The following is a 14,637-nucleotide window of genomic DNA, read 5'->3' as shown; positions in this document are numbered from 1 at the left end:
CTGTCACACTGACCGGATTGACAAAGCACACCATCAAGAAGGATTTTGGGCTCGACACTTTGACAGAATGCTTTAAATAGTCTACAGGCGTGTTTATTCACTACGCTGTGTAATCACCAGACCACAACAATCCCAGGAGCCATTGACATCTGTGATTTTTCCTGTTTTCAGGGGGCCATTAGATTCTGAAATGATAGCTTGGGTAATCAGAAACACTGCCAAGTAATGAAATCACAAGAAAGTGTTTTTTTCTGATGTGTTTAGAATATGGAAATGAACAAAAACATGAATAGCCCTGATAAAGAAAAACAATGAAATAATGCATGTTTGATGAGTGTTCCCAGCAAAGGAAATACAGCCTTGCAGTTGTCCAAGGTTCATTTAGTAACCAAAACATTGAGCAGAAAAAGACGTGATTTGGTTGTCCTTCAGGACGGGGTTTAATGTCAAGCCTTCTCAGTTCTCAAATATCCAAAGGATGATGAATTGTTTCTGATATCTTGGCAAATCAAATGTTGTCAAGGTAGCAACAGTGCAAATCTATTCTAGTTCAGACAACTGGACATTTCACCTCTAATCCAAGTTCTTCTGTTCTGGAACTGACTCGTTGGAAGCCTTGGATTTACACTGTGGAGTTATTTAGCCCGGGGTACTCCCAGTTTTTCAAAAAACCACAATGAAATATGCAATCTATATCTGATCCAGATGACATTGCAGAAACCATCATGACATATTAATCTTTGATATTTTGCAGGTATTTTTTGTTTTATTTAACTAATCTAGAATCAGCATATTGATCCGGATCCCTTCTAAAATGTAATGAATCTTTCACTCCACACGGCGGTAGTGAGCTACTATTGTAGCCACAGCTGCCCTGGGGCAAACTGACAGAAGCAAGGCTGGTATAGTGCACCATCGGTGCCTCTGACCACCACCAACATTCACTCACACACTACATCCATACTAGGCAATGTGGGTAAAGTGCCTCGCCCAAGGACATAAAGACAATGACTTGGATAGAGCGGGATTCAAACACCCAACCCTTCAGTTGTTGGAAGACCCACTCTACCACTGATCTATACTTGCCCCAAAGGAAAGGGCAAGTATAGATGCCAGATGGATTTTAGATGTAACTTGCTTAGTTTGTTCCAGAAAGCTTTTCACCAGTTAAAAATATCTTATTACTCATGGACGTCTGGATTGTCTGTTCACTGTATCACACACTCGTGTTCCTACAGTATTTGCAGAGACTGCCACTGGTGTGGGGCCCTGGACACTGGGGCAGGCTTTTATGCCAGTTTATAGTCATTTTTTAATACATTTTTCAACACTTTACATTTAACAGCACTGTGTTGCTATGAACAGAGGATATTGCTGTCAACCAGTAATTTTCCTATAAAATTCTTCTGATGGGCTGACACAACGTGTCTAATGGAAACCATGTTACACTCGACGACGTTCAAACATTTCCTTTTCAGGGACCACTTTGAAATGATGTGACTCAACGATGTGAGTGATCTCAGTAATAGGCATCACATTTGAACATACATTTTTAATATAACACGACACTTAAGAAAGGCCTGTTTTCATTTGGGCTGGCCATGCTTGTTCCCTTTAGTGTAGCACAAACCAAGGGGAAAACTCAGTTGTGTGTGTGTGTTGTCACACACCTGGATGTCATTAGCCTTCTGAACTGCAGTCTGATTGGCCCATTGAGGAGGTTAATCATCCTGACCAATGCTTGGCTTCCATCCATTGAGACCACAGAGGTGTAGGAGTGTCTGTTCTAACTCGAGCCATCGTGGAACAGACTGTATAGCTCTAATCCCGCATGTCTTAAGCTGACACAAAAATAATCAGACTGTTTTTGTCCCCACTTTCCCCTTCCCACCTTTCCAACCAAGGACGTCAAACACCTGATTATTTTATGCGTTGTAAATTTATCCTGTAAGATTATCCTGTACTCTGAGGAATTTGTCCCAATAATCGGCACTGAAATGGGTCGGGGCCAACAATTGGAAATATTGAACAAGTTTAATCAAAACTCTTTGCGTGTATGGGGAAAGTTGACGACCCCTGACTCCTGACCACAAGAGTTTACATGGAATTGAATGTTGCCAATCAATAAAAGCTTGAAATATCTATTAGAGTTTTTGGTAACACTTTACTTGACTTTTTATACATAAGGTTGTAATTATGCTGTTATTATCTGTCATTGGCATGAATGAGGTGTCATGAAGGCTGTCATTAAGTGTTGTTTGCTAAATTTGGAGCTATGTTGGCATTTTTGGGTCAGATGGAGGGATCTTGTGGGGTTAGGTAGAGAAAGGGTTGAGGTTAGGGGCAGAGGTGAAAGTAACTGATTACAAGTACTCACAATATTGCAATGTAGTTGCTTTCATGGGTACTTGTACATAGTATATTTCTAAATCAGTAATTTTACTTGTGCTGAAGTACGTTTTAAAATAAGCATTTTATTACTGAGTAAATTATTATTATTAGTTTTAAAATGATCAACGTACATTGTGAAACTACAGAAAAAAAATCAAATGACCAAACAACAATCAATGAATCCATATGTTCTTAGTCGTGCCATGTCTGATCAATGCCTAGCCACTTTGTTAGGTTCAGGTTGTGAATATGTTGTTACCCACATGGTACATTTGGCATGGCACTGTTGTAGACTTCAAACATGATATTTTATTTTAAAAAGAATTGTACATTTTGACAATTTTTTTTTATTTTATACAAATGCCTTTGTGGAAAAAAATTGTGCAAGATTTGGTCTCTTCTTTTTTAAGTTCATACATGGGATGTTTACTGCATACAAGGGAGTCGTGGCAAGATTTATTTCCAAAAATAAACGTGGGAGGGTGAATGTAACAAGTAACTTTCACTTTGAGTACTATTTAATTGAGCTACTTTCTATTTGTACTTGAGTGTTTTATGTATGACTTACTATACTTCTACTTTAGCAGGAAAAATCAGTACTCTTTACACCTCTGGTTAGGGATTAGGGTAACGAACTCCACTTAACAATCAGGTGTGTTAGACCAGGTTAGCATCTAAACAATTTTAGTTGTTTTGTAAACATTGGAAACTTTGAATCTGACAGATTACCAATGTCCTGTGCCGTTCCTCAGGGCTCTGTTCTTGGACCCCTTCTGTTTAGCCTTTATATGCTTCCTTTAGGACAAATTTTATAGAAATGTCAGGATGATTATCAGAGCTACGCAGATGACACACAACTATATCTATCACTGAACCCAGATGACTATGGTCCGATAGAGGTGTTGTGTGACTGCTTAGAAAAAGTAAACTGTTGGATGAGTGAAAACTTATTTCAACTAAATCATGACAAGATGGAGGTAATTGTTTTTGGTAACAAGGAAAAGAGGACTGCTGTCAGCAAGTATCTTGAGTCTAGATTTTTAAAAGCTAAAGACCAAGTCAAAAACCTTGGTGTTCTGATTGATTCAGATCTGACATTCAGCAGTCAGATCAAATCTATCACAAAAACAGCTTCTACCACCTAAAGAACATCTCCAGAGTGAAAGATTTAATGACAAAGGAACTCATTCTCAGACTGTGGAGACTTGTTCGTCACAAACAGCGTCATGAATTACTAGTGTGACTAGATTGTTTGCTAATAACTGAATGAAATAGAAATGACCCCCTTGTGTTATTATGATTTCTGACTACAGAACACAGACTTCCATTTGAAAATTTGAAGTTTTTTGAGAAATGAAAACAGCTGAACCTGAAGCTCACAGAAACTAGGCTCGAGCGGACAGAACTTAACATATTTCATATATTTCTGAGTGCTTCGTGGAAAATTTAGAGGTCACAAAACATCTCAAGAAGAAAAACTCCTGTGAATGAGGTTTTTTTTTTTCTCAAAATAGACCTTGGCTCATTACAATAGGGGAAAAAAAGAGGATCACATTCAAACTTGGCAGGTAAAGGAAAGAACGATATTAAATTAGGATTCCTATCCAATAATAGACACATTCAAGTGTGTAATTATGCCATTTCTTTTCCAGCAGGGCGGACATTAGCATATAATTAGAGTTTTTCCCACTAATGGCCCCGCCATGTGTCTATGCATTATGAATAATATGATCAAATGCTTAGTGTCACGATGACAGACTATATGGGGACTTAAAGCTGTGCATGATGGTGCCCAGAATAGGTTATATTTATGTGGTTTTTACATAAAGGCCCACATATATAGTATATCCCCTAGTGCTGGCCCAAGTATAAGTTATCAACAATTTTATTCACCGTTTTATTTTGTAGGAATTTTTCTGCAAAGAAATATGGGTGGCTTCTGCTAAATTATTATTATTATTATTATTATCAATCAATCAATCAATCAACCAACTGGTTTAGTCGTTGCTTCATAGACCTCACAGACATTTGTAATTGTACCAAAGGGTTATTTTTGGTTGTGAGTTTGATTCCTAATTAATGGTGTATTTTACTTATTTCAGTTACGTAAATTATCATTAATTATCTCATAGTATATGATATTGTTAAATATGCATAAAACATTGGTAGGTTGGTAAATTTATCAATTTTCCTTGGTATAATATACCAACCACTCACAACTTCCATCTTCCACCAATGTATTTCTATAGAAAATGTAAACAAGACAAGTAAAGATAACTAATGATTTATTTTATTTAAAAAATAAAAAAATAAAAAAATAAACTGGGAATAAGTTTAGGAATGACTGGTCTTTAAATACCTTTACTTTTATTTTGCTTTCTTTGATTGAAAATAATTACTTTTCATTCTTTTTTAGTGTAAATGCATTTACCAAAATGCCTACTTTGATTAATGGGGGTAATTATCTAAATGCTATGGTCTAATGGTTACTGTTGAAACAATATTTAGGATTTGGAAACCATTTTTCTTGATTTAAATTACAATTTACTAAGTGCCATTAAAGTGTGAAACTCCAACAAATATGAAACAAAACATTCGTTCATAATTGCAAGCTTTTAGCTCTTAATGACAGCTGAAAAACATAAGCCACAGGTTATGATAGCAGTTTATTTTAATATTTTATCTTACATTAATCTTTACACCGTTCCAGTCATTTTCATTCTCCAGGGATGAGGTCTGGGACTACGCTTTGGGTCCCATCGTGGCTCACCAAAAAAAATTTATGAAGTTAAAATGAAAAGTAGGTAATTCTACCTATTTTAAGGATATTTTTCAATTTATTTAATTTTTTTGACACAAGTCTCAGAAGTTGCTACAGAAACAAATTCCTCCTGATGTACAGAAAACACACAGGGAAATACGAATGGAATCCAGTGCTTGGCCCGAATCTCATGGAAGTCCTAAACAAACTCAACAACCCTTAGCATCACAATCAGCAGCTCTCCCCCATAGTAACAGACCGACTGAGCAGAAAAAGGCCTACAGATGTTTTCAGCACCGTGGTCACCCTAGCAGGTCTTTTTTCTGACGGTTCAGTGACATCTGCATCTATGCACGCTAACCCTAACCCTAAGGTTGGAGAATTAACTAACATTTTTCATAAGAGACAACATTGTGTAGGCCTTATAGATGAATAAATGGAAGGTATTTCAGTAACACTTGAACTTTTATAAATGAAGCTGACATTATCTGTCATTAGCATGAATACAGTGTCACGAAAGCTGTCATTAAGTGTTGTTCGCTAAATTATGACACCTTTGGAGCAATGTTGGCATTTTGGTGGATGATCTAGTGAGATGAGGTAGGTGCATTGATCATGGGTCTCGATGAAACGCCCCTCCATGGTCCTAGGACCAATTCACTTTGGAATAGAGTCAAATAATCAAGAGCAGTGCACGGGCCAACGCATGTCACCCAAGTTTCATCATACTATGCACATTCATCAAAAAGGTTTGTGAAAGTGTATCAGTACTGTAGTACAGTAGAGTTAGGGTAAAGGGTTAGGGGTAGGTAGAGGGATAGACATATATAAACGCACGGGCTACAGGAACCCCTTCCCCCTCCCTATAGTAGTAGATTTAAAATAGTAAAATTGAAATAAAAGAAAAAAAATAAAACCAGGATTTACAAGAAGAAAGTAAAAAAAAATAATCTCCAATTAAACAGGTCCAGGACTCATTGAAAGAGGAAATGGTCTGCAGCTTCCTGTGAGAATAAAAACCAGATTATCATAAGTAAAATATGGATATTAAAGATAAAGTGCTTATACCGGGATGTGTAGGAGGGGGTTGGGGAAAAGTAGGTTAGGGTAATGAAGGGTTAGGGTTAGGGTAACGAACTTACACCTTATTCATGCTAATGACAGGTGTCATGTCATAATAATGACAGCGTCATGTCAGCTTTTATGTGTAAAACTTCAACTAAAGTTTTACTGGCATTTCTTTGGAAAATCGGGACAATTTACTCAAAAACAAATGTTGACAATTAAAATTGCTGCTTGCAAGATGGTTTTTAACTCAATGCGTTTTTTGACAAAAGGTCATGTGATATGAACATTATAAGAGTTTCTTGCATTGGAAATCCCTTAGAGAGTTTGAAGTTAGTGTTGTTACTTTATTCTTACTTTGATTTCTTCGGCTTCTTTACCAAACAAGGAAAACAGTGATTTGCTTGACAGCATTTGTGTGTCTGGTTCTTTTCTGGTGTTCCCTATGACACGAGACATGAAATTTTGACCATATTCGTATGTTTCTGTTGAAAGCCACAATATCAACATCCACCATTGTTTTGGCACAACTTTCAATTCGTGAAAACACCAGAAATGTCACTTTGGCAGAATCTTTGGGGTCCACACTGGCATCAGTAGAGGATGAGAACCACTTCTAACAGTCGATCTAAGTTTCTGTTTAAAACTCTGTAAAAGCCTTTACAATATAACCCACTCATTACAAGACCATTACATCCTGAAAATATGAATCTTCTGAAGGAGGGAGAAATATGAAACCTGTATTTGGGACATTGTTTTTAACAAGGTTAAAGAGAAGATATGTTGCAGCTGAATGAGCTCTTATCAGTGAAAATGGCAGTAATTAGGATGTTTGCCTTTATTCCCGAGCTAGCGGTTGCATGGAATTCCAAGGAATCTGCAGTAGTTTTCCCACTTTTGAGGGGGTGAAGCATCTGCCACAGTTTGAGGCCTGTTATCATTAACCCCTTTAAAAGAAAACAGAAACCTTTGCCCCGCAAAGGACTAAGCATCAATCAGAGCAAAGTCTGCAGTAGGGATGTAACTGGCTGTACATTTGGTTTAAAAGGAATTTGCAATAAGGCAAAAACTCACCACAGACTTATAAAACAAGAGAGACATACTAGTAACTGTTTATAGGCTTTACTTTTAGCCTGATTTCTTGGCACTTTATCTATATTTCATTGATTGTTTTATGTGCACAATGACGAGTGTGTGGTTGTATTTGAACAAAATAGACCTTTTTCACTGATCCACATAGAGCGTGTGTATTTGGAATAGCATTTATTTTGTTTACCAATAATGTCCAAAGCAAAGTTTCTTGAATTAAAACTGGGGTAGATTAGTTAAGATCATTTTAAGGCCACAGTTGTTTGAAGTTTATTCAACAAAATTCACCAAATAAAATTAAAGCGGTTTGGTGTGTTTGCCTGCAAAAACATTGCCACTGTGTCTTCCCAACACACTTCTGGTGTGTTTACGTACTGAAAATTACAGGAAAAATAATGGCAGATGTTTATTTGGGGGTTAAAGAGAAAATCTGACCGAAATTGAATTTCTAGCAGGGTGAGGTGGTATCACCAAAAGGAACAAACTAGAACAAAACTGATGTTAAGTGATCACTGTCCTCCTTGTCTGGCAATTAAACACAATAAACCACCATAAGGACTCCACATCCCACAATGCAATGAGACTTTTGAGCATCAATTTCAAATTTATACATATTTTGTTGAGCAAATGATTTTCGATTTCGACAAAAAGTTTTTGTCTTCATCAGCCTTAAGGTTTTGTATTTTTAAAATTTGCTATTTCAATAAGTACCAAATGTCTAAGGATCAGGAAACAAGGTAAAGATTTTACCAAAGTTCCTCTTTTGGATGAGCTGATCTAAAAGCAGAGCAACAATACCTGTAGTTTTGCTTTTCACTGCCGATCTGGAACCGGTCGTACAAGGAGAAGGCTTGGTGTCCGTCCCAGTCCGTCAGTTCGACACGGAGGGCGTACTGTCTCTGGCTGGTCATTTGGTAGACGTGTTCGTTCCCCAACCAATGCTCTGCACTCATGCTTCCAAAACCCTAGAAATGGGAAAAGAAATGTATCTCATACACATGAAAATACAACTCAAAACCCTGATTTCCATTAGAAAATATCTGACCATATAAAGCTAGTCACAGGAAACATGCTTCTTCTTTGGCCTGATTTTCCCAATAGATAAACTATACCTATCTATAAGTGTCTAAAGTGAAACCAGCTGAAACTGACACGCATCATTATCATTTCTTAACCACACACCTTTAACTCATTATTACCAAAACTCCCCCTTGTCCAAACTATAGAGCACACGGAGACACTCCTTCAAACAAATCCAAACGCTTCTATTTGATCACAGCTGCTCCTGGTCACAGGTAAAGTGCTTCTGACAGCAGCAGGAGAGTCATACTGCAGAAGGGGTGGGGGCGGGGGGCGATATTGTGAAGCTGGATGACAGGATAGTCTGGACCGCTCCATTACAGTCTGGAAATCGGGAGGTTTGGGGGGGCAGAAGGGGGAAGGCTGAACGTCTGTGTTTGCACTGAGTGTGTGTGGTGATGATAAATGGAAAGGGGGGGAGAAAGTAAATATGGAGAATTCCTGTAGCCTTAGGCATGTCCTGCTGAGTGGATGGAGGAGAAAGGGGTTGAGCCCATCATGACCTACGCACACACAAGTTCTCTTTTCACTTTTTTCTCAGACTCAAACTTTTTCGACAGTTTCCTTCATCATATTTCTGATCTTGTAAGATTCCTCACACGCGAATCAGATCTGCATCAGTCGGCCAATAGAAGATAAAAAAAAGTGATCCTTAATGTTCTTAGACAGATGGACCTTGGTTTGATTTCTAAACACATCAGGATTTCACAACGAAAGGAAGATTAATCATACAATGATGAGCTAAAACAGTTCCAAAGTGGCTTGCAGCTAAACACTGCTTTTCAAGGGATGTTTTACCAGTTTTTAAATGGCCCAAGTATAAGAAATGAAGAATTGTATTCAATTATTTTATTTTGTAGGAGTTTTCCTGCATAGAAATATCACTGGTTTTTGCTAAAAACTATTATTGTAAATCAATCGACTGGTTTAGTCAATACATCACCCTCACAGACATTTGTATTTGTACCAAAGGGTTATTTTTGCTTTTCATGTCCAGAGTTGTGAGTTTGAGTCCTAATTCAAGGTGTATTTTTTTTTATTTCAGTTGCTTAAACTATCATTACTTATTCCATAGTATATAATATTGCTCGTAAATATGCATACAACATAGGTAGGTTGGTCAAATATACCAAGCTTCCTTGGTATAATGTACCAAACCATTTATTTCTTCCACCACTGTATTTCTATAGAAAAGTAAAGGTAGATGCTGATTTAGTTTGAATAAAAAACAAAGAAAACAAAAATAATGTTTAGGAATGCCTGTTCTCTAAATACATTTACTTTGCTGTCATTAATTGAAAATTAGAAATAATTGCCAAAAAGCCTACTTTGATTAATGGGGGTAATATTCTTTCTAAATGGCACTGTAGTCAGTTTCTTAGGGTACTCTTGCCATGCTTTCCCCTGGCTGTCCTGTACTCTCACTCCTCTCAGCCCAGCACAGTTTCCTACGTTATTACGTTTACACACAACATACACGTTGGTCCGTTTCCTCCCGTTCATGCTCTTTTCAAAGCACCGTCCAAAGCCAAGCACCCACGAGCTTAAACACGCATCTGATATAAAGTGAACAAATTCCCCCGAAGCGACACAAATAATGAAGCAACCACTGCGTCACTCTTTAGACCCTTCAGATCCTCATTTGTGCTTTATATTTGAGTGCACGCAGGATAAAGGAGGAACAGATGGGGGCACGTGAAGGACGAGACATGAAGATGAAGGTATGGCAGGGATTGGTCGTATTTTTCATCTTTCATTTGTGTGTTTTTTTTTTTAAATACGTAATATATTGACTTCTCTCATAATGGAAGGAACATTTCTGAATAGGGTTGCGGACTCCCCCTTGATACATTTAAAGTTTGAGTGAGTATTTTTCTAAACCTTCAAATCAAAGGTTTAACTAAGCAGAAACTGCTGATTGGCTCGTACACTCTAATAAATACTGTACGTTACAATCTGTCTACAGATTAAATTAAATCTGTTGCTTTTTCTTCTTTTCTCACTTTCTGACAAATAGCTGATGAAGCTTTATAAGGTACTAAGCAGTTAAGTGATGACTACAAATTATTCCTGGCCCGATGTGGTCACCAGATATTACAATTGAAAACATGCTTTGTATGCTCATATTTTAAAACTGTGCTCTATATTCCTGTCAACAGGATTCCCTCCAAGGGTCCAATGAAGACTCAATCCCACACTTATGACTAAAGGAATTAAATATCCCCAAAGTACAACAAAAGTTGCAAGCTCAGGCCTCATAGGACTGAGAATGAGACATTTAATTACACCATAAATCAACATCAATCACCTCGGGTGTTTTCAACGAGACTATCAATAATACTGAGTGGATTTTTTCGCACAGGAAAAGTCAGCCAAGGTGCATCCATACATCTTTGTTCTTCATCACTTTTTATTGTCCTTTCTTAAAAAGCTTGTATTTGTCATTGCATCGCAAATTGAACCATCATTTTGCAGATCAGACTGAATGGATGACGACAGAACAAGTTGTGATCAAGTGTGTCGCCATATTTAGACAAGTCTCTATTGTGCATTTTGTCATGGTGGGAGGAATTGAAGAACATGAAATAAACCCAAGACAGCTCAGGGAGAACATGGAAACTCCACACAGAATGGTTCAAAGGTGCATCTCATCTAGAGCTGTCTTGCTATGAAGCAGAAGGTCAAAGTCAGTGCCCAGTACTTAATTAGACAATGACACCCTCATCAATAAGAATGTGAATACAGAAAAGAAAACTAGCTCAACGATTTAGAGCCGGTTTTTAACTTCTTTCCCAAAGCTAGTGACAGTAGATCACATTTTAGATTAGACCATACAAGTCATTAACTCACTGAGTGCCATTCACGTCTTTAGACGTGAATTGTGTTTTTCAGCTGGGGTTGCTAGGAGACAGTGTGATGAAGCTCTCTGGTGAATATCTAACTTGTACCATGATGTAGTGACCAACGGGTGGCAAAGGTGCACCTTTGGATAAGAGATCACCCTAGATGAGCAGAGCTCAGAGGGAGAGGAAAGGAGTTTACGAGACAGAAGATGGCGCTACGAGAGTTGATGCTGAAGTTCCCAGCAGCTCAGAGCAGCGCACACTCAACCAGAGCATGTGTGGAACTAAGTGGATAACTGAGAGTGTCTTGATGGTCAGATAAAATGATCATAAAACGGTGCAAGCACTGACACTCGGCATATCCAGAATGAGGAGGAAGTTGCGTGTGTGCAGACTGATGGGGGAGAGACTTGGAGGACGGCCAAAATACAATAAGAAATCCAATCAACTCTGATAGCAAAATATTAATAATTTTGCCATCAAAAGCCCTGTTTTTCTCAGCTTTTTGTCACAAACTGGCAATTTGTGTGAAACTTGCCTCTATTCAACTGCTGATTACGGAAGAACGAGTCTTATCTTTCACAATCTAGTTTCAGATGTCAGATTGTCATAGTACAAAATATTCTGTGGGTCTTTGAAAATCAGTCAAAATGCTCTAAAACAGCTGACACTGAGGAGGTAGAACTTTTGAAAATGGCTGGCACTGAATGAGTTAAGACCAATGACCATTTTCCAAGCTCACAATGTTTCCTTCATTGGGCCAATTTTCACAAATAATAACAGCAAAGGGTTTTGAAATGCTCCGACCAAGATGTCAAGTCATCCTATGAAGCGCTTGTCATTCATTAACACCCACCTTCATTTCACACCTCACCTTTTAAAAGAAGCTAACTGCACGCTAAAGATTGAAGGCTGTAGTCCTTGCCTTGATCAATGACATTAAAGCCTTTAATATAAATAAATACAGAAAATAATGTCGGCAAAACACAACTTCCTTTGCAGACGTAATAAGAAGAGTAAAAGGCTAATACATGGCTGAAATCTATCCACATCTGTCTCATATCCTGCCGATTGTTGTCTCTCCATCCAGGTATTCATCACACTTAAACTGACCAATGACTCACAGTTTTTCAAGGAAGTTAACCAACATTTCAGTTTCTATATCCAATACGATCTAAACACAGCAGCCAGGTCCAAGTTTGGAAACAACCCACTTTCTCTATAATGTACAGTAAATATGTCAAACCACTGTGTGTCGTGCCTCCGCACAAAGGCAAAAATAAAGTATAAAATCCCCCTGAGCTTTAACTTTTTTCTGTGGGGCTATTAAATAAAAAAAATGTAGTTAAGAGAAAAAAACACAGTAGTAAGAAGACATGATGGACGTTTTCGAGCTAAGAAAAATAACAGATTAAAGTATTTTTGTGTTTTAACCCAACTGAAAAAAATGATGTTTTGACAAAATACAAGTATTGGATGTATATGCAGACGTGTTAGCCGTGTGTAAACCTATAAGTGCGGGAGTGTACAGTATGTTCGCTCTCAGAGGATGAGTCTACAAATAATAAAAGCTCATCTGTCCACACATCTCACCATCTTGTACTCCTTCCACGTTCTTTGAAAGTCCACACTGCCGTCTTCTCGCCGCTGAATGACTGTCCACCCCCCACCAGCTGTTTCCATGTTGCAATACACCTATGTGATTGGAAGAAAGACGAAAGACAGCGTGAGAAAAAGTCCTCTTTACAAGGATGATGTGACACTGATCGCACCCATAGGCCTTCCAATAATGACACGATATAATTTAGTAGTTTGGCTGAAAAATTCAGCTTTTAGAGTCGACTCTCTATGGCATTGACAAACATTGGATTCAATCAGTCCTTTTCTTGCATTTAGTGATGAGTCATGCTCGGGAATGCGACGTATCTGTGTCCCACTCAAGGCTTATCGCTCACTAACTCCCTAGAGATGCTCTTCACTGGCGAGCCTTGTTCCTGCAGGATCAAAGCGGAGGTCCAGGCTGGACACATACCAGCAGACACCTGGGCGTAATGTGGCCCTTAACCTTGCATAAACCTGATAATGCAGAGAACCGTGCTCCATTGGCAGTGTTGCACTTTGTTTTGAGGAGCCCCCGGTGTGGAGCAAGGCAGGTCTCTCACCTCGGGCCGACACACACAGCTGAACACACACCATCACAGCCTGGGTATAATTAAGGAAGTGGCCCTGACAGAAACCCATCTCCGCCAGTCAAGCTCATCACTCATGCATACTTGGTAAAAACGGTCCGCAAAGACACACAAACAGTACTTTTCAAGTTGAGTCAAATGTAAACACTCGTTTGTAATATTTCCCTTCAGATCGTTACGGATGGTGCACCAGGGAACATGGCAAGAAAACAAAACTGTCAATCATATGTCAATCATCTGCATTGATGAAAGAATCTACAGATACTTAAAACAGCTACAAACTCCCTGGGATGGTCTTTTTGTCTTCAGGTGAGAAAAAAAAAAAAAAAAAAATAAAATAAATATATATATATATATATATAAAACATAAAAATATAAATGTACTTGAATGTGTTGCAGTAGGAATCAAATGTGCATGTTGGTTTTGGCCTAAAAACTTCTAAAGGTCTTAGAACATCTCTACTTAAGCCCACATCTTATTATGGGCTGTATAGAGTCTGTGATCCGACTTGATGAATTACTGCAAAGCATTATGGGTTTTTGACGAGTCACAGGACAGTAGCTCCTATCATTGTAATGAATGAATCCCCATTGAGTTTGCTTTGTATACGATGGTAATCAGGAGTACAAACTGAGTATTTTCCTTTAACCTCTAGGTGTATCTTTGTAATCTTTCGATGTGCGAAGTAATGTTGTACTCAAGACCACACGATCCGAGACCAAGACTTACAGACCATAATGCACCAAGAACGGATCCGAGACCCAGACCATACAAAAAAATTAAATTTGAACAGTAAAGGAGCATTCCCTCTTTAATTTTTTTATTTTTATTTTTTTTAATACATTTGACTGACAAAAACAAGGCATCTGCAACTCTTTCAAAGTACAACATGCAATACCCTCAAATTTGTTCATCTAAATTCTTGCAAAAAATAAATCGTGTGTATTTAAGCCATTGATATGCCCGAAATTATTTTCAATATCTGAAACTAAACCATTTATTTAAATGTTCTAAAGTATTTTTGACTAGAAATAAGAGGACTGATGTCCAACTTTTTGCAGGTGTCTGACACATAAGGCACTGGAACAAGATTACCAAGAAGAGGGAACAATCAGTTAGCTAACGCTCCATTTTTCAAGTCTAACTATAACATTAATGAATCAAAAACAGTTCCTAGTGCTGCTCCTTGTTACCACAATTATGAAGCTGACGAATTGC

The 14,637-nt window shown here is 38.0% G+C and overlaps 1 protein-coding gene across 1 annotated transcript in view; it reads right to left on the bottom strand.

The window, feature by feature from the left end:
* angpt1 (angiopoietin 1) overlaps positions 1-14,637 on the bottom strand; it is a 71,708-nt gene that overhangs the window by 13,943 nt on the left and 43,128 nt on the right. The window contains exons 6-7 of the mRNA XM_028461122.1: positions 12,823-12,924; positions 8,105-8,271 (exon numbers count right to left, since the gene is read on the bottom strand). Of these exons, the coding sequence (XP_028316923.1) occupies positions 8,105-8,271; positions 12,823-12,924 (269 nt within the window). The remainder of the gene's footprint in view (positions 1-8,104; positions 8,272-12,822; positions 12,925-14,637) is intronic.

Source organism: Gouania willdenowi, chromosome 11, assembly GCF_900634775.1.
Source record: "Gouania willdenowi chromosome 11, fGouWil2.1, whole genome shotgun sequence".
Classification (NCBI taxonomy): domain Eukaryota; kingdom Metazoa; phylum Chordata; class Actinopteri; order Blenniiformes; family Gobiesocidae; genus Gouania; species Gouania willdenowi.
Note: the sequence above shows the minus strand (reverse complement) of the source record. Positions and strands in the feature narration are given on the sequence as shown.